The 21,547-nt window shown below is 33.6% G+C and overlaps 1 protein-coding gene across 9 annotated transcripts in view; it reads left to right on the top strand.

Annotated features, from left to right (window-relative positions):
• The window catches only part of COL11A1 (collagen type XI alpha 1 chain), a 215,493-nt gene that overhangs the window by 59,784 nt on the left and 134,162 nt on the right, over positions 1-21,547 (top strand). For all 9 annotated transcript variants that reach the window (XM_023258940.2, XM_023258942.2, XM_023258945.2 and 6 more), the window contains one exon: positions 16,629-16,757. In XM_023258940.2, coding sequence (XP_023114708.1) covers positions 16,629-16,757 — 129 coding nt within the window. The remainder of the gene's footprint in view (positions 1-16,628; positions 16,758-21,547) is intronic.

Genomic DNA, 21,547 nt, shown 5'->3' with positions numbered 1-21,547 from the left:
CAAATTTAGAAGTCAGATTTTGTTAATTTTTGTTAATAATTTTTGTTACTAATTAATAATTATTTACAAAGTTGTGATGAAAAATAAGATATTCACCTTTTGATTTTTCTGTTTTGGGGAGCTACTTAAGTCTGACTACTGACCACATATACCAGTAGACCAAAGTATAACATTGGGTTCTTTTTTTGAGGGCAATCCTTAGCCAAGTCTGAAAGGAACATCTGTTTTTGGCTGTTTGACATGTAATTACATTCTTCATTGCTGCACTTTGAGTTGGTATGACAAGTGTGGTGGGGGCCAACACACAAAAATGTGCCACATTATTTATGAGCGAGCTTCAGTGATGCTGGTAGGACATTTCTGAAGTTCTCTCCAGACATCACTGTACTTCATTATATAACAGCCATGTGGTATACTGTTGCCATTCAGACTGTGGTCAGATCTGCACCATTGTAGTGTGGTATGCAAAAAACAGGCTACATTTGGGGACTTTATTGATAGTTTAGTATAATTTTATAGTTAACAAGATTCATGGTTGAAACTGTTTTAAGAAACTCAATGGAGCGTTCATTTGAGTTGGATTGAGATTTCAGAGCTCTGTAGAAGATCTGTAGTACCAGTCACACAGGATATTGCCTGTCCTCTCAAAGGAACTTTGCCATTGTGGTTAGGTTCTTTATGTTTAGTGCATCACTGGATTATCCACCGCCACAAGGGCACAATAAAATGTCACATTGTATTTTGTCCCTTTTATAAATTTTGTCTCTGATTACCCTGGTGAAAGGTGATACTCGTCGTCTTTGTAATTTTTTTCCTTTTAAGATTTATTGTTCATCTGCCACATTTTGTTAACTTCTCAAAGAATAAGCCATTTTGAATTGCATTCTTGTTGCCGTATCTCTGCTACATTGTTTTATAATTACCTACTAATGGTTAGCTTTCTCATTAGACTATAAATTCCTTGAAAGCAGGATTTATAGTCTATTAATTTAGATATTCCAGCAGCAGCACCAAACACAAAGCTTGACACAGACTTTATAACCCCTGAAGATTAGTAGATACATGAATGAGTGCTGTGCCTGGTAGTGGTTAAGACTTTATTAGAAGTGTCTGGGAGGAAAAAGGGCAGGGATAGCTATCAGATAGCGTGACTTGGCAGGTGTTTATTAAGTAGTTGACTATCTCCTGTTGAAGCAGAATAAACATCATATGCCAAATATTGTGCTTAAATAATTGATAGACGTAAATAAATAGTTGTAACAAGATATGATTGTGTCCATAATAAAGATAATGTTCAAGTGAGGGAATCACAACTATATCCAAAATGATGAAAAATAAAAAGATATTTAAAGATGAGGGCACAGGTACAAAAGATGAAAGGTCGGAATGAGCACAACAGATATAAGAAATGTCATTAGGTTTGGGGGCATTTGATATATGACCTGGTTGAATATGTTAGTGCCTGTTTGTGGACTGCCTTTTATACCATGCTGAGGGGGTTGGGCTATAAACCATAAGTCATGAGATGTCTCTTTACATTGTGGGGTGCAATTGACAGGACTTGGGGATTTATTGGTTATGTGGAGTAAAGGGACAGAGGAACTCATTACTATAAGATTTCCATAGCAAATAGTTGATGTTTCCTTCTTGCAAACATGAGCTGTTTGGAATTTTAGCTAAGTTTAAAAATCTTTAATTTTCTTTTTTATGGTTTATGAATTATGTGCTTTAAACAAAGCTTTATATTGGCTAAAAAGGCCATAGGATTATCCTGGACAAAATAATCTTATGTCACCAACTTCCTATATCTTTGGAACTTTAGAGTAAACACACAGTTAATGTGAAATTATTATTCGCTCAAAGGAATATAAGAATGTGATAGATTATTAAAATATGTTTTAAGTAAGTTCTTTTTAGAAATGAGATTTTTTTTAAGGCATGACCTAGTTAATTTCTATTTACAGTATGACTTAGTCCTTAGAGGAGTGGCAAGTATACAGAAGTACCAACAAAGTATTATTTATTATTCTAACTATTAGTGTTATCTGTTCCTTGGATATTTGCAAGAGGCTTTAATTGATCTCCCTGCTTCTGTCCTGCCCATCCATTAGTTTGTTCTCTAAACCTCAAACAAAGAGCAAACCTATTCCTGTCACATAGCACCTGGTTGAAATAAGGAATAAGTGAATGAGGAATGTCACCTTTTAAAAAGTAACCATCCAGTAGCTTCTCATATCATTTATAGGGCAAGTTAAAGTTCTTTCAGTATTCTTTAGGCTCATATGTGAACCAACCCCACCCCCTGCCCCTTTTCTCTGACCTTATCAAAGGCTCCTCTCCTCTTTGCTTTCTGTGCTTGACAAGGCATCCTTTCCTTGAACACACCAAGTCTTCTGCAGCCTTGAGGCCTGGGCATCCATTAATCTATTCTCCAGATATCTGCATTATATCTTCAGTTCATCAGGTGTCTCTGTCTCAGTGTCTCTTTATCAGTGAAACCTTTTATGATTACACATCTCCCTTATCGTGCTTTATATTCTTTATGGCACTTATCAATTTCTGATGTACTATATATTGTTTATTTTCTATTTTTCTCCTCTGGAATGTAAGCTCCAAAGGGTGTAGAGGCTCTGTGCTATATCCACAGGACCTAGAATAGTGCTTGAAACTTAATACATATATATATATATATATATATATATATATATATATATATATATATATAAATTGTAATGATTATTTATTTTAGAGAGAGACAGAGCATGAGCAGGGGAGGGGCAGAGAGAGCTAGGGAGACACGGAATCTGAAGCAGGCTCCAGGCTCTGAGCTGTCAGCACAGACCCCAATGTGGGGCTCGAACATATGAACTGTGAGATCATGACCTGAGCCGAAGTCGGATGCTTAACCGACTAAACCACCCAGGCTCCCCAAAACTTACTATTTTTTAATGAATGAAATAAATCTACTTTCTAGCATGCATTAACTCAAGAGCTATAGATCATCTACAGCAAACAAAAAAATAGGATGCAAGGTCTGTTACCATATTTGTAACCATTTCATAATTTTATTTTGAACTGAATAGAGCCACATTGGTAGTTATCTTTCAGTAAGAAACCTTGTTAGAAAGTATAAGATAAATATGCACCTTGTATGTTAATGTTTTCTACAATTTTAGTCATTTTCTGTGTTACTAGGTGAATAGCTAGTACATCAAAAAGTAGTACATTTGAGTAACATAAGAATACTACCCATTTTCTTAAAACTGATTTCTGAAGCTGATTTTGGGATACCAAGAAATGTAAAGTCTCGTGCGAGTAGCAGTTCTGTCTGTGATTATGTGGTTTCCCTCATTCTTTCCTTTGAATTATAGCTAAGATGCAATCTCTGATGCATTTTTCAATTACACTAAAATTCTAAACATTTTGGCAGCTTTCCTTTTCCACACAAAATAGTTTGGAAAGAATTGTTAACCGTATGGAATGTTCAAAAAAAAACTACGATGGAGTTAATGTTTTGGCAGATTCAGAAGTCTGAGTAGACAAGAAGCATAGGTTTCAATTAAACTTCTGATAATGAATGTCAGTTCTTGAGAATTTTATGTTATGTTTAAGATTTAATGTCATTTTTGTTCCTGGATATACAATCAAAAGCCTCTACAAAGAAGGATCATACTTTACAATAAAGCTCTAATATCAAACGTGAACAGAAGTTTTAGTGTCCAGGGTGTATCTTATGAAAACGTTGTATAATTTTGTTAAGCTATTGCTTTTACAGTGACATATGCTGGAAACCTGCTATTGTAAAAGCTATTGCTTTTACAGTGACACATGCTGCTTAGCTAAATGCATTCTTCTTTTTCTTCTATATGTTTTTTTTTTTTTTCCTGATGGGCTTTACTTACAGAATAATGACTTTAAGGCTCCTGAAACTCAACTTCTTTGGAATTTATTATTGGAACAACTACAAATGGATTCTCCAGCAACATTTCTTAGATTTTATAGTGTCTATAAAGTTGTCTAGAAGTTTGCCATTCAAAGCTGGGTTCTCCTTTAATTGTCCTCAAATAATATAATAATTAGACCTTGTTTGTGAAGATGTTACATTTTAAAAACTATTTAAGTACATATTAATTTTTAAAGAATCTCTAGGGAATAGAGGAAAGATAATAGTATTCTCGACTTACAGGTATTGAAATCAAGTCTTGTAATGATGAATAAATTAATATCCCAGAGATCCACTTATTGAACAAACATTTAATGTGTATGCACTATGTGCAGGCCTATTCCAACCAAGCATGGTAGAAGCCTTAGAGAACAAAATGGACAGGTTCTTGCTTTCATGAAGTTTATAATCCAGTGACTTTATTTAAACAGTATAGATTGGGGCGCCTGGGTGGCGCAGTCAGTTAAGCGTCCGACTTCAGCCAGGTCACGATGTCGCGGTCTGTGAGTTCGAGCCCCGCGTCAGGCTCTGGGCTGATGGCTCAGAGCCTGGAGCCTGTTTCCGATTCTGTGTCTCCCTCTCTCTCTGCCCCTCCCCCGTTCATGCTCTGTCTCTCTCTGTCCCAAAAATAAATAAACGTTGAAAAAAAATTTAAAAAATAAACAGTATAGATTGGCTGATTAAGTGAAGGAGACTAGACTATAAACTGTGCTTTTCGTCTAGATTGTTTGAATCCTTTAACTGAGTACATACATAAAAGGAAGATGCCAGCTACCATTTTAAGGCGTTTCTTTGGTCTTAAAGACCTTAAGGTCTTTATCTGACTTCTCACACTCCTTGTGAGCCCACACCATGTTCCAGAAGAAAACAGAATTTCTATTCAGGTGATTACAGAGGTGTGAACAAGGAGTCCAGGGAACCTGGGGATGAGCATTACTTCCTTAGGGCTAAAGAGGCAAGGAGTAGAAATAGTGTCCCAGAGCTCACTGAAAGCTGGAGCCATGCAGAACTGCTTTCTGGCAATGGCAGTAGTGGTTAGGGGGCCAGACCACTGTGATAAACCCAGAGAGTGAGAGGAAAATGACTCCAACTCCTTCTCTTCTCACCTTGCAAATTCTTGATAGTAACTTTCATTGTCTGAACTGGATCCAGCGTGAGAGTCTAATGGTGTCGGCTACAAGGGTCAGGTTTTTTGGACACAGAGTAAGAGAGAGAAGTGTGATTAGGATTGGGGGGTGCCAACAAAGAATACCAAGCATTTCTGTATTTAAAAGAGACACTGGATACTTTATCATTAATTGTGTCATTTATGCCAAGGCTTTCTGGATCATTGCTCTAATTTTCCCAGATGGAAGTTGTTCCCACTCTCCCCACCCGCTAGCTGCCATTTTCTTTCTTCCTCATAATTGGAGTATAGTAGGTACTCAAGAAATAAGTTTCTTATATATTACGTTTTGTTCGTTATTAATCTCCTTTACCAGGCTATAAGCTATCCGAGAGTGGGATCCGACTCTGATTTCCCATTTTATTCCTCTTCCTTCTACCAGAGAGTCAGCATGTTACTTTGCCTTAATAAATATTTATTGACTGAACACATAGATGGATGATTGGTAAACCACCAAGGAGAAAAGTTCTGAAAGTTATCTGGCTGTTAAATTCCCCTGTCAGTTACGATTAAGAGCTGTAGAAGAAAAGCGATTATTATCTGGCTGATAATGTATCTGTGCCTATTAACACAAATTATCATATATGCTAATATATAAAAAAGAAAAATAATTTGTCTTGGGAAAATATGTAGCTTGTCCTAAAATTGTAACGCATACAGTACCTCCTGAAATTAAGAATGTTGTATAGCAGGTTTGCTTTTGCATTCAAGAAAAATACAGTTCTTTCCAAATACTCCCATTTCAATAGGGAATTCTGTCTTTCAACTTTGAAAGCAGACCCCTATTTTTCACTGTTCAATAGACATGTGTACAGATTGGCTATATTCTGTCATAAGCTAAGAGGTTTTCACATTGACATCGAAAAAATCTTTTTTTTTTTCAAAACTAAAAAAAAGAGTAAAGTGTGTATTTATTGTTTTATATACTTAAATGCATAATTTTAAAATGCTCTTAGGCTTATATGTCTTATAAAATGGCCAATTTTGCTTTAGTAAAACTTCAGTTCATGCAAGGAAATGTATCATTCATTGTTACACAGCAGAGGAGTGAACCAGTGTAAACATAAGGAAGTATTTTTAAAACTCTGTTATTTCTGGCACAGTGTCACTGTATATAGAACTAGAATAATGAATGTATAGAGATGCTACAACCAATGATTTCTTTTCATCTAGTGAGAGATATTTTCTTTACTCTTAAAAATAGGCAATAAAAAAGGTGATGTCGAATTGATATGTAAAAAAATGATTTCCAAATAACTGGCATATTTGCTTAGAGGAGTAAACGAGTGTGTTTAACTGTTAAACTCTTTGTGGAATGATGAAGATGATCTTTTTTTCATATTCAAAAGGTGATAATTACTTTAAAAATAAGCCCAAAATTTACTGTCGAGTCAAAGGCTATGAAAGTAAATGTCAAATTCTGCTGTTAACTTTGTGAGACAGTCAGTGAAAAATCATACCTACATACAAAGGCCATATATGACCTATGATTTTTTTCTTAAAATTACTTTTTAAATAAGTCTCAGTATGACTTCCATTTTGTTTTAAAATCCTCTTTTTAGACTTTTGGATATTATTTTCAATATTCTTTAAGAAAACAGATCTTTGTAAAAAGTATGAGATACATTTGTTTTGGGAAAGTAATTAAATTGTAACATACATTTTAAATGTTCATTATTTAATGAAATTTGAAATGAAGAATCCTTTTGTGATTTAAGAATCATCTCAGTATTTTCAGACTTGTTATTTAAAATCTTTATATGTGTTTTCTAAAATCAAGAAAGCACTAACTGTTATTTTACTTCTGATTGCATTAGTTTAGACAGATAAAATAAAATGCAAAAATGCAAAAGATATGTAATTCTGAGGTAAATATTAGTGTGTATATATATATATATATATATATATATATAGTTCTGATGAGAATACATTTTTCTGTTCTTTTTTCCCATTGCTGACATGAAGTTGAACTCAAATATAATTTCATTAATATGGAGTTAATGATACAACCAGGAATTGTTTTTTTAAAATACATTTATTTATTTTTAAATTTACATCCAAGTTAGTATAGTTCAATAATGATTTCAGGAGTAGAATCCAGTGATTTATCCCAAGTGTCTTCCTTAATGCCCCTCGCCCATTTAGCCCATTCCCCCACCCACAAACTCTCCAGCAACCCTCAGTTTGTTCTCTATATTTAAATCACTCATATGTGGAATTTAAGATACAAAACAGATGAACATAAGGGAAGGGAAGCAAAAATAATATAAAAACAGGGAGGGAAACAAAATATAAGAGACCATTAAATATAGAGAACAAACTGAGGAATTGTTTTTTTATTAAAACATAATTGACATTTAATATTATACTAGTTTCAGGTATATAACATATTGATTCCATATTTATATACATTGTGAAATGATTGCTACAATAAACCTAGTTACCATCTGCCACCATACATAGTCTTTTGCATTATTATTTACTATATACTCTGTGCTGTACATTACATCTCCATGTCTAATTTATTTTATAACTGGAAGATTGTGCCTCTTAATCCCCTTCTCCTATATCATCAATCACCTTTCACCCTCCACCCCTGGGCAACCATCAATTTGTTCTATCTGTGAATCTGCTTTTGTATTGTATTCATTTGTTTTGTTTTTTGTATTCCACATGTAAGTAAATCATATGGTATTGTGTTTCTCTGCGTGACTTGTTTCACATAGTCCATTACCCTGTAGGTCTATCCATGTTGTTGCAAATGGCAAGATTTCATTCTTTTTTGTTGTGGCTCAGTAATATTCCATTACATGCACACACACACACACACACACACACACACACACACACTCACACCATTATCTTCTTTATATGTATTAGTGTTTCTGTTTTCATTGTATGAATACTCAAAAATTATATTACAAAATCGTATGATAGTTCTAGTTTTAATGTTTTAAGGAAAGTTGTAGTGTTTTCCATGGTTGCTACACCAGTTTTCATTCCCACCAATAGTGCGTGAGGGTTCTCTTTTCACCGTAGCTTCACTAATGTTTGTTATTTCTTGCTTGGTTTTCTTTTTGGGGTGTGTGTGTGTGTGTGTGTGTGTGTGTGTGTGTGTGTGTGTGTGTGTGTTTAATGCCTTTTTAGCCATTCTGACTGTTAAGAGGTAATATCTCACTGTGGTTTTGATTTGCAGGTCCTTGATGATTAGTGATGATGAACATCTTTTCATGTATCTGTTGGCCATATGTATTTTTTTTTTTTGGAAAAATGTCAATACAGGTTCTCTGCCCATTTTTAATCAGATAGTGTGTTTTTTGATATTGAATTGTAGGAGTTCTCTATATATTTTGGATGTTAATCCCTATCAGCTACATCATTTTCAACTATTCAGTAGGTTGCATTTTTATTTTGTTGATGTTTTCCTTCACTGTGGAAAAGATTTGTAGTGTGATGTTGTCCCATTTGTTTGTTTTTCCCTTTTGTTCTCCTTGCCTGATGATACAGACCTCCCAAAATATCACTAAGACCAGTGTCAGAGAGTTTACTGCTTATGTTTTCTTCCAGTTTTTTGGTTTTAGATCTTACACTGAAGTCTTCAATCCATTTTTGAGTTCATTTTAGTTATTATGTAAGTAGATAGTCCAGTTTCAATCTTTTGTATGTAGCTGTCGAGTTTTCCCAGCACCATTTGTGGAAGAGACTGTTTTTTTCCCCATTGTGTAATCTTGCCTTCTCCATGGTAGATTAATTAACCATATAAGCGTGGATTTATTTTGGGGCTCTCTCTTCCATTGATCTGTTCCATTTGGGCTCCTTTGTGGTTTCATATAAATTTTAAATTTATTTGTTGTAGTCCTTTAAAATGCCATTGGTATTCTGACAGGAATTGCATTAAATTTGTGGATTGATTTTTAAGTTTTTTACTTGCATAATTAAAATGAATTTTGAAATAGTCTTATAAATGGCTATTTAAACTCAGTATGAACTCTAGCATAATTTAGTTTGATGATTTTTTTTAAACCTCTGGTAAGTTTATGTAAAAACTTTTTCCCTTCAAATTCTTTATTTATGCTTAGGAGTATACTTTTTTTTTTAAATCATTTCTCACTTTATATTATCTCCAGTAGACTGAGGGATATTTACGTGTGGTGATACTATTAAGTTTGTGATAATCTATGAGTACACTGAGTTCTAGCTGTTTGCCAAATTAAATAAGCCAATATTACTGCAGCATCTACTTAATACCAGTTCCTGGATATAGCCAGATATTACCCTAGTTATAAATAAACAAAACTACTTTGCTAAAAGCATTCTTTATTCTATTATAAAGACAACACTTACAAGGTATATATTTAAAAAACAAACTAATATTAACTCAGTCTGTATTAGTTTTCTAGGGCTGCCATAACAAAATACCAGAGACTGTCTGAAACAACAGAAAATTATTGTTTTCATGGTTCTGGATGCTACAAGTCTGAAATCAAAATGTCATTAGGGTTGATTTCTTCTGGGGCCTCTCTCCCTTGGCTTCTAGGTGGCCTTCTTCTCCCTGTGTCTTCATGTAGTCTGTTTTGATTGTGTCTATGTCCTAAATCCCCTTATAAAGAGACCAGTCACATTACATTAGGAACCACCATAATGACTTCATTTTACCTTAATGATCTCTTTATAGGTTCTGTCTCCAAATATGGTCACATTGTGAAGTTATTTAAGACTTAAAAAAATATATAAAACTCTGGGTTGGTTGGGGGTTGGGGTACACAAATGAGCCCATATCACTAAGTCTAGGTAAGTTCATTTTATCCTTCATTAGCAATGAAAAAATGGATACCAATTGCTACAGAAAATCTCCCTGATTCTTATTGATTCCTATAGCTTAGTTTGGCTTCAGTGATATGATCATACAATCTGTAGGTAGAAGGATACAATTCAAAAGTAAATGAAGGCCATTTTCTTAGATGAAAAACTGAACTTATTCCAGAAACAATGATTATCATTCAATTTTGTAGACATAAGAGTTTCATCCAAAAATATTCCCTTTTGTTATGTTTTTTTAACTGAGTAAATGCTTTTGCCATCCTGCTATTGTTTCCTCCAGAAATTAAAGAATTGCCTTCCATTCCTCTTTAATGCACCTTTCTCCATCTTTCCTGCCATTCTCAACCCATCCCATCATCAGCACCCAGTCTCCTAATCTTTTTTTCTAATATGTCAACTCTGTCTCCATTGTCTGCTCCTGCTTCTGCTTAGTTTAGTTTCTCAAAACTTAACTACGTGGACTCCTAACACATTCCCATGCTTCCAAAATGGCTGCTTCCAACTCATCCTTTCCTATGTTGTCAACAATTTTATTAAAATGCAGCATTGATCAATGTCCTCCATTGTTCAAAACAATGATACTCCATAACTTCCAGAATTCAGTTCACACACAAGGCTTTTCTTAAATTGCTCCCCCTCTTTATCTCTTTCCACTCTCAATGCTCACTACTCATTATCATCAGCTAGGGCTATCCTTCCAACTGTGTGGCACTGAGGGTACTTCTCAGACTTCATCATGCAGTTTTATACCTTCAAAGTTTTGGTTAAGATGCTTTTTCTCTTTAGTGCTATTTCCCTCTGCATATTTTTTATCAAAGTAACTCCTATTTTCTTATAACTTATCATCAAGATTTTTCCAAGAAGCATTTCATAAAACATTCATTCCCATTGAAATACCTGCATGTTTTAGCCTTGTGAGGATAAAAGAGACAGGAATGTGCTATGGGAAATTTGGAGGCTAGATGATTTTATAGAACACAATTGAAGCTGTGTGATTTATTTCAGCATTAGGGGAGATGAAAACTTTAATTCTAGAAACTTATGAAATTCAGTGACATACATCATCAATAGATAACTTGGAGTCTATTTTTCACGGTATTACAAAAGTAAATTATTCTCTTAGAATACAAGTAATATCCAAGTTTTAATATTAAAAGTTTGAGTCTTCCAAGATTACGAGTGGAATTAAAAGCTTCATGCCTTTGTATACATACTAGTTTCTAGACTGACATTCAAGAGACTATTTACATATAAACTGTATTAAAATGAACTCTTGGAACACCTGGGTGACTCAGTGGGTTGAGCGTCCAACTTTGGCTCAGGTCAGATCTTGTAGTTCGTGAATTCTGGCCCCACGTCTGGGTCACTACTGTGTGCCTGTCAGCACAGAGCCTGCTTCAGATCCTCTGTCCCCCTCTCTCTGCCCTTCCCCTGCTTGCACTCTCTGCCAAATAATTTTTTTAAGTGAACTCTATTTGAGCCATTATAGTTGAAGATTGATCCAGCCTCTGCATTTGCTGTTTTGGTTATATCTGAATTTCCTCTGCCATTCTTGTGATTTTATTATGTCCCAGGCACATAATCCATTCACAGGTCACACTGAATTGAACATGACAGCTGATAAGAGCTGGTTTTCCATTGCTCACAGTCAGGAATCAGCTTCTGTGCCGTACAATTCAGTGGATACTTACGCTGGGAACTGACTTCAACCAAGCACAGGTTGGTTTCACATAGGATGAAGAGCTGAATTTCAAAAGTCAGACACTTAACATTGACACATTGACATTTGACCTTAAAAACATTAGACCAATTTCATATACCACATTTTTTTCAATAAATATGATCTCTTGTAAATGGGAAAAAAAAGCTAAATGGGTATTAACTTGTGTACTTCATAGACACAATGTAATTATATTCATTGCATAGAAAATAGAAATTGCTAGGCTTTATAGAGCTACACATACACACGCAATCCCCACACATACATCATAAACAAAATGAAAACAAACCAAATAGAAATTACTAGAATATGTGCATTATATTTTAGTTTTGAAAAGAAGATATGCTATTACTTATTCATTGGTTTTGATAAAAATGTGGCAGGATCCTTTTGCAAGGCATGTGACATTTAGAGGAACCTCATTTTTATAGATAGGTGCCATTTGGTTTTCTTACATTTGCTTTGCTTTCTACCTTAGTCTCATCCTGTCTGTATGCAAATACTACTCTAGAGACTTAGTTGAGACAGCTGTAGATAGTAAGGTAATTGCATCAACTCTAATTTTGGCTTTGTAGATCGTTAGAGGAGGAGGCTGTCTTTTTCATACTTTGTATGCTGCAGATGCCAATATTACTTGGTAACTTCACCCTTTCCCAGCTGTGGAAATTTTTATGAGTATTGAATATAAATATTTACAGTTTATTCAACCTGTCAGGGTGCTTTTGTTTATCTACAGACTGTCTCAAAACATGTCCTATGATTAACATAAAACACTGTAAAATGCCTTCTGGGGAAAATTATACTGTAGTTTTTAAGTGATTTTTTCAGTTTCTTTCCAGTACTATATTTTATGGCTAAATATTAAACACCTGAAATAAGAATTTATAGTGGAAATATTGGCAGGATTCCATTTAATGAAGTCAAGTAAGAACTTAGAAAACCAGTATTCTTCTCAAAAATTTACTATTTAAAAAATACCATATGCTTATAAGATAGGGAATTTTTTTTTCTGTTTCAAAAACAGCTTCACTTAGTTCATTATATTTACTATAATTAAGTATGGAATTCTGGAGTTCTGGGAAGGACCTTAGATATGATCTCTACATGTATTCATTTTACAAATGATGAATGAGATTAAGTGACTTGCATAATTCCACATAGTTAATGGCAAAGTTTGGAGAAAATTCAAGAGTTAGGATTTCTAATTAGATGCCAATACTCACGATGTACTCAATGATGCCTCATTATTATTTTTTTGACAGTGGAATGACAAATTGTACATTCAGAATTCTGTTTGTTATTTATTATTACCCATTTATATAATTATAGAATTATTTGTATATAATTCAGTAGTGGCTACTCAGTAGTATATTGATCAGGTAATGTTTGAGAATGGCTATCAATAAATTTAAGAACTTATATTAATTTGCTGTGAGCATGTTTAAAATCAGAAGACATTAAGGAAATATTAGAGCCTTTCTAATCTATTTACAAAAAATAATCTTGAAAAAATCTCAGAAACAGTCTAATTTGATTAATTAATTATATTGCCTCATGACATATGGAAGTAAATAATTTTGAGGTTGGAAACACTAATAATAGTATGACTACTATAAACTGTATAATTTTCAGCTGGATATTTGCTGATTCTGCTTTGTTTTATGTTTTACTGGGAAATAAAGTAGATGTTTTCTTATTTGGGTATTACCTGACATATGAACATGCTATATGCACTTTTAAAACACTGTTTGAATGAATGATTTAATGAAAAAATTAAACAGCTGTTGTATAAAATTGCTATGAATTCTTTCTTAGTATTCATTGTTAGAGACTCTTTAAATTTAATGTTGGTATTTTCAGACAATAAATAGCTCTAAATAGCTCCTGTTAACAAAATTAAGAAAAGCTGGAATAATTTGAAATTATTCAGAATGGAATCAGGAGTTCCCTGTGAATCATTCTCATGTACTCAAACTTACAAGGCCTTGAATCACCAAGTCAAATAGGTATTAACACAGACATTCTTCTGGGCCTGAGTATAGTTCTGAATTAATATGGCCATGACCCATAGATTTATAGAAAACAGTTTCATGTTGAATTAGACCTTGTGGAAACATTCAGATTGTTTCAGGAGCAGGATATTACAATTTTTCTCTTGTTTACATAATTTCCAGAGCCAGTTTGGTGAACCTCCTGAAATTAAACTCTTCAGATAACCCTATTACTAATTACTCGTAATGTTTGTTATTAAAATTATACAGAATTCAAAGTAAGTGAATTTTAATGTGTGCTTGGATATTCCAATTTTTTCTTAATAAAAATATACCAAATTTATGCTTTTTTATTTATAATATGAATTTTTCTGGTTTCTGCATTTCTTATTCATCTTTGTAGGTAAAAGTTCCTTTTAATATGGACTCCTTTGCCAGAACACAATAGTAGGCTCTATGTTTTCATTTAAAAATTTTCATATATCGGCCCCTTGGGTGGCTCAGTTGGTTAAGCATCCAATTCTTGATTTCAACTCAGGTCATGATCTCACAGTTTCATGGGTTTGAGTCCTACATTGGGCTCTGTGCTGACCACAAGGAGCCTATTTGGGATTCTCTCTCTCTTCCTCCTTCTGCCCCTCCCTCTGCTCATTCTCTGTCTGTCTCTAAATAAATAAATAAATAAATAAATAAATAAATAAATAAATAAAATTATCATATAAGTTTGCCTAACAATAATAATTCAGTTCACTTTTTTCATTTTTATTTATTTTTTAATATGAAATTTATTGTCATATTGGTTTCCATACAACACCCAGTGCTCATCCCAATAGGTGCCCTCCTCAATGCCCATCACCCACCCTCCCCTGCCTCCCACCCCCCCATCAACCCTCAGTTTATTCTGTTTTTAAGAGTCTCTTATGGTTTGGCTCTCTCCCTCTCTAACCTCTCTTTTTTTTTTTCCTTCCCCTCCCCCATGGTCTTCTGTTAAGTTTCTCAGGATCCACGTAAGAGTGAAAACATGGTTATCTGTCTTTCTCTGTATGACTTATTTCACTTAGCATAACACTCTCCAGTTCCATCCACATTGCTACAAAAGGCCATATTTCATTCTTTCTCATTACCATGTAGTATTCCATTGTGTATATAAACCACAATTTCTTTATCCATTCATCAGTTGATGGACATTTAGGCTCTTTCCATAATTTGGCTATTGTTGAAAGTGCTGCTGTAAACATCAGGGTACAAATGTCCCTATGCATCAGCACTCCTGTATCCCTTGGGTAAATTCCTAGCAGTGCTATTGCTGGGTCATAGGGTAGATCTATTTTTAATTTTTTGAGGAACCTCCACACTGTTTTCCAGAGTGGCTGCACCAATTTGCATTCCCACCAATAGTGCAAGAGGGTTCCCATTTCTCCACATCCACTCCAGCATCTATAGTCTCCTGACTTGTTCATTTTAGCTATTCTACTGGCGTGAGGTGGTATCTCAGTGTGGTTTTGATTTGTATTTCCCTGATAAGGAGTGACGTTGATCATCTTTTCATGTGCCTGTTGGCCATCTGTAATTCAGTTTACTTTGATTGAACTCTTTAGTTAATATTGAAAATATATTACCCTCAAGGCACTTGGGTGGCTCAGTTGTTTAAGCATCCAACTTCAGCTAAAGCATGATATCTTGGTCCGTGAGTTCGAGCCCAGCATCAGGCTCTGTGTTGTCATGACAGCTCAAAAGCCTGAAGCCTGTCTCAGATTTTGTGTCTCCCTCTCTCTCTGCCCCTCCCCTGATCACACTCTGTCTCTCTCAAAAATTAAATAAACATTGGGGCACCTGGGTGGCTCAGTCGGTTGAGCGTCCGGCTTCAGCTCAGGTCATGATCTCACAGTCTGCGAGTTCGAGCCCCGTGTCGGGCTCTGTGCTGATAGCTCAGAGCCTAGAGCCTGCTTCAGATTCTGTGTCCCCCTCTCTCTCTTCCCCTCCCCCACTCATGCTCTGTCTCTCTCTGTCAGAAATAAACATTAAAAATTTTTTAAATAAATAAACATTAAAAAGTTTTAAAAAGAAAATATAATCATCCTCTTTATATATTTATAGTTGTTAAATTTTATTTACTTTTTTATCAGCTTAATATTTACATTTTATTTGTCTTATTTTATAAAGAATATACTGTGAATGTAGTAAAATTGTTTTACCGAATGGATGCATATAGTATAGATTCTATGAACCACAAAATAATAGAATAAAACCTTAATATTAACAGCTAATTTGTAAAACAGGTGTGAATTTTTCTCTCAAATCTGTGAGACTAGTTTTTATTAATTTTTTTATTTTAATCCCAGTGTAGTTAACATGCAGTGTAATATAAGTTTCAGGCATACAATATAGTGATTCAACATACATACAACACCTGGTGCTCATCACAAGTGTCCTTCTTTAATCCCCATCACTTATTTCACCCATATCCCTACCCATCTCCCTTTTGGTAACCATCAGTTTGTTCTCTAGAGTTAAGAGTCTGTCTCTCTCTCTCTCTCTCTTGCTTGCTCTCTATTTTTCCTTTGTTCATTTGTTCTATAAGGCTATTTTTAACATTGAAATGCAAGTGTTAGTTCTTCAGGTAATTAAAAATAAACACACGGGGCGCCTGGGTGGCTCAGTCAGTTAAGCAGCCAACTTCAGCTCAGGTCATGATCTTGTGGTTCACGAGTTTGAGTCCTGCGTCGGACTCTGTGCTGACAGCTCAGGGCCTGGAGCCTGATTCAGATTCTGGGCCTCCCTCTCTCTCTGCCCCTCCCCTGCTCATGCTCTGTCTCTCTCTGTCTCAAAAATAAATAAACATTAAAAAATTTAAAAAAATAAATAAAAATAAACACACACAAAACAATAAAACAATAAAAATAAACTACATGTTGTCTTGAATAAATCTTGCTCTAAATATATGTGTATCTATATATACTGATTACATTCATGTTTGTTTCTTGACAGGGGGACATCCAGCAGCTGTTGATCATAGGTGACCCTAAAGCAGCATATGACTACTGTGAGCATTACAGTCCAGACTGTGACTCTTCAGTACCCCAGGCCGCTCAGGCTCAGGAACCTCAGGTTGATGAGGTGAGGACCATGAGATCAGGGCTCATTTTCTCCTTTCAGCGGTACAGACATAGTCTTGCAGTTTTGAGGCTTATCGTTATTATTCAGTTTTAATTAAACCTATACTTTCTATTTAATAGTGTTTTAATAGTTCTAGGAAGAAGTGACTTAAGGAAGAATTTTGGTATTTTTTTCCTCTTAAGTACTCTGTTTCTTAAACTTCTTAAAAATAGAGATTCCTTACTTAAATGCTATATATATGAGCATATTTCATTTTGGGAGAGGTGAGAAAAAGGTAGTTCTCTAAAAGCTATATTTCTGCCCTTGGCATTTAAATAATTAACACACAGCCTCAAGATAAGGGTGACAATTCTTCTGGTGTACTTGCCTTTGGCAAATCGCACAGATGAGAATGTGACATTAGAGCTATCTTAAAGTTTCAGGCTCTGTTGAATACTTAAAGAGATTTTTTTTTCCTATTTCTTATAGGGCTAGGCTACACTGATATGTACATTTTCTTTTTCTTCTACAGAATTTGACATAAAGAATAATGAAATGAAAAGCAGTAGGATCTAATTGTAGCTAAAAATATTCATATACTTTCATTCATATTATGTCACTGTATTTGAAATTCAGGTGTGAAACCTTTTTTTCCAGGCTATTTTTGCAAGAAAATTTACTGTAATGAAATTTGACCCTATTCTCTTCCAGGCCAAAAAAAAAAAAAAAAAAAAATGGCCATAGCAATTTTATCAAAATCAAATACCCCCAAAAAACAAAAATATAGTACAACACATCCTTATCCAGATTTTTTGGTAAAATCCTTTGGTGTGGGTCTTCTGGAAATTAAAAAAACAAGCAAGCTGGAAGGAAGTTACTCTTTAGCTGGCAGCAAAACAACTTAGATTCTTTTTTCTCAAGGTGGGGAGTGTTACATTTTAGAAGTGGGGGTTGGAAGTTTGAAAACATCGAGGCTGTCTTTATGTTTGAAAATAGCTCAAATGGCATTCTTCTTTCTAAATATACTAATTGGTGCCACCTTTTGAGTTTTACTCTTTTAAAAGAGGTTAGGATCTTATCTTTTAATTTATTGGTATGTTTGCATGTAAATTCAATTGGGATTTTACCACTTAAATGCTTGAAATATCTTTTTTGACATCACTTTTCTTTTTAAAGTATGACAGTAAATTCTGTTGCAATGATCTTTTCCATGACTTAATATGGATGTTTTTCTTAAAACAGGATAAAGGCTTAAGAAGCTGACAGAAAAGCAAATATGAGAGAGAAAAGAGAAATTACTTGGGTAGTTGTTTGCTTGTTTCACGGTTCACCAGTGGTTCATTCTTCTTATTCCTTCATGATTTATTTAAATAATTTTTTTTTGTGAATTCCAAAAGGATAGGTTAAATACCATCAGGTTTAGTGCTTTTATATCTTAGAGATTATGTGATAAATCAGTATTGAAATTTAAAAAATTTATGCATGTTGTACCTCTTCGATATTGATGAGATTTATTTTGCTCCTATTTTAAGAAAGATAAGTTTGTTCCTTTTAGCAACAGATATGGCTCTGATTTTTGGAAGAATGAAGGTATGCTTTCTTAATATATCACCTTGAGGTGTTTTATTACTATATGTTAATGCTATCATGGCAGTTAAACAGTTATTTTAAAGCAAAATAATTCTTATCCATTTTTTTCTTAAGTTCATTTAAAAGTGAATTTGCCCTTTTCTACTTTCAGTTATTGATAACGTATATTTAACATTCGTTAAGAAGTTCAACTTGTTTTTACTAGAAGAGCGTGTGGGGAAAAACAATGTATTTCTATAACAAAAAACTGCATGAAAATCTGGTTGGGTGATGCAAAAATAGCATTTCTTACCGCTTTTATATTGAATGTGTTACAGTGAAAAATTTTTTTGAAGAATCAGCTGTCACATTTTTTTCCAATTCTAAATTACATTGATACTTCAATAGTAAGATAACCATCCTATGTTATACACTTATTAAATAAACTGGTTAACCAAATTAGTACCCAGTTCTTATAATAATAATTTTGAACTATAGCCATTAATATGTCATTATGTTTCAAATATGCATTTTAATAATTGATCTACAGATGTTATTCCAGTACAGCATAGTAAGCAATGCTATTTACCAGTGAATAAAGAAAATAAAGTGCAATACAGAGCATCAACCATTCATGTTGCACTTTATATTGCTTAATTTTCCATTAACAAATTTGTAACAATGCATATTCATTAATCTATTTGGATTAATAGGTATGTCAGTTTCTTTTATAAATTAACTCATGTGCTTTTTCCAACTTGTAATTGTGGTTTACCTCATACACTCTAAATAACATCTTCTAAATCATTCTTAGGATTCAATTGTGTATGTGTTTGGCACATCATCATCATAGAGTGAAATGCATAACAGAGATAGATTTAAATAGAGCCAAAATATCATCAAACTTTAATTCTATTTGAACTTACACAATACCATTTACGTAGAAGAGTAACTGATATCAAAATTATGATGTTTGGGGATTTTCTCAAGTAAGAGTATCCTATTATCTTTACAAGAAATTAAATGTGAAATCTATATATGGTTATTTCTTAATTTATTATGCAAACTGTAGTAACTTCTACATAGTAAGCAATTGACATTCTTTTTTTAAAAGGATGAACAAGGAAAATAAAGCAAAGGAAAGAGAGTATTTTATAGACAAATTTAAAAACCAGTGTACTTCCCCAAATATATTACCCTAATATTTTTTGCACTTAATATTTATCATATATTCTAGTTCTCATAGATATTTAGTGATGCCACTATTTTTCTAACAAGTTAAATAAAAACAGATTATGACATTTCTAGAAGACTTTCTTCTCACTACAATTTATGCTAGGCTACTAACATATCCAAGCTGAAATCAAAATCATTCCATCAATGCATGTCTTTTTGCATGTATTCATCTAATTTATTACAACTAGTTCTCTCTGTTTTCAAGATTTTTAAAATTCCATGGTAAGGAAAGACGGCCATCTCCAAACATAGGTTATAAAGCTTCATGTATACTAGCAAAGTGCTAAATACACTCAATACCATGACTAAGGAGATGCTGTTTAGAAAAAGAAATAAGAACAGGAGTGATTCTTTACACTGACTCCTGAAAGACTCTAAGAAAAAGATATGCTTTAGTGCCTAAGGAGGTGAGAATATTATTTTCTCCATTCTTCCAGAGTCACAACTAGTCTGGTTAATCTTCATTTGGAAAGAGTTTAAAAAAAGGAGAGGCTTATGGGGGTTAGAAGATGTTTCCTCCTACAAGAAAAAGAACAACGACATGAAGTTAATGTACATTAGTATATTTTTGAATACCATGCTTCATTTGAGATCCATTAAACCGTGTACTTTAAAAATCAGCCCTTTATGTCTTTGTTTATTGTCTTATGTTTTTAAAATTAATTATAGATGCACACAATTTTGAAAAGTCTGCTTAATTTTAAAACTCTTCGGCGTAAAATAGACTATCAAATCTTTTGTTTTTAGTGTTTTACTTCCAGCTGGCAGCTAGTGGTTGTATAAATTCCTTATTTCTTATTTCAACATGAGTGATCATAACCACAGAAAAGTTATTCACTATACAATATTCAGTCACCATTTATGTCTTTTTAATATGTATCTAAATCCAGTATTTAATTATTTTATTTACTTAATGATGTTAATAATGTTTACATTAACTTTCCTAGAAGTAATTGGCCTTTATCTTGATTGCAGAGGCAATTAAGAAACAAATGCTCAGTGTTATATATGTGCATTTTTCTATTTACCAAATTCTGTACAAATTCAGTTAGAATAAAGCTCTTGTTGAAGTTCTTAAAATGGATGTTCATTGATAATGAAGCTATCATTGAATAGATAAAAGTATGAATCCGTTTCAGTTCATCTAATCAAATTACAGTGTTTACAGTCATAGAGAACACTAAAGACATGTCTGTTCAAATTTCAATATGACCTTCAGCTGAACCATTTGAAAAGTTTACTCTAGTGAGGCTCATCTAGAGCCAGATGTATAATGATGCCAGGAGATCAGTTTTGGACATGTCTCATTATATGTCTGTGAAATTTGCACTCATTTGCATTGCTATAGTTAATAGAGCTAATTAGAAGGCACAGTGATCACAACTTTCTAAAAGACATATGGTTAACAGTTACTTTTCTGGCAGTTTAAAAAGGATTTTCTGGCAATTTTGAAATGCCAAGATTCCAGTTGGGATATAATTGGAATTTTATCAAATATAATACTAAGGGAAACCCAAATAGATTGCCTTTAGCTTGTATATATTAGGAACTCAGCTTGTTGAGTTTACTGCTAAATGTTTTTGTATGTATTGCTTAGTGTATTTACAGTTATTTTGCTTAAAGCCAATGATTAATATATGTTTCACAATAACTATATTCTTGTTTATAAATTAAAGTTTTGATAGAGACATTTGGCTGTGAAGGTGAACACATTATTTTCCTTATTCAGTATATATGACTGTCTTGTACATCACTCTATTAAGAAAAGTACCTCTCTCCAACTAAATTGCTTTAATACAAAGGAATCTAGTATAAAATATCATTTTCCAATTTGAGTTTAGTTTCAGTGGTTTACAATGTCTGAGTGCTATGCTTTTTTGATAGAGGGAAAAAAAAGCAGGATTTTTAAAAAGTGAATAATATGTTAGTTAGAAACAGATCTTACTTTGAATCTTTTAATGTGTTGCTAGTATTCTGTGCTCATTTTGATCTTAAGTCTATGGCAA

The sequence above is a fragment of the Felis catus genome, chromosome C1 (genome assembly GCF_018350175.1).
Source record: "Felis catus isolate Fca126 chromosome C1, F.catus_Fca126_mat1.0, whole genome shotgun sequence".
NCBI classification, from domain to species: Eukaryota; Metazoa; Chordata; class Mammalia; order Carnivora; family Felidae; genus Felis; species Felis catus.
The sequence above is the reverse complement of the archived record's forward strand: the minus strand, read 5'-3'. Positions and strand labels throughout refer to the sequence as shown.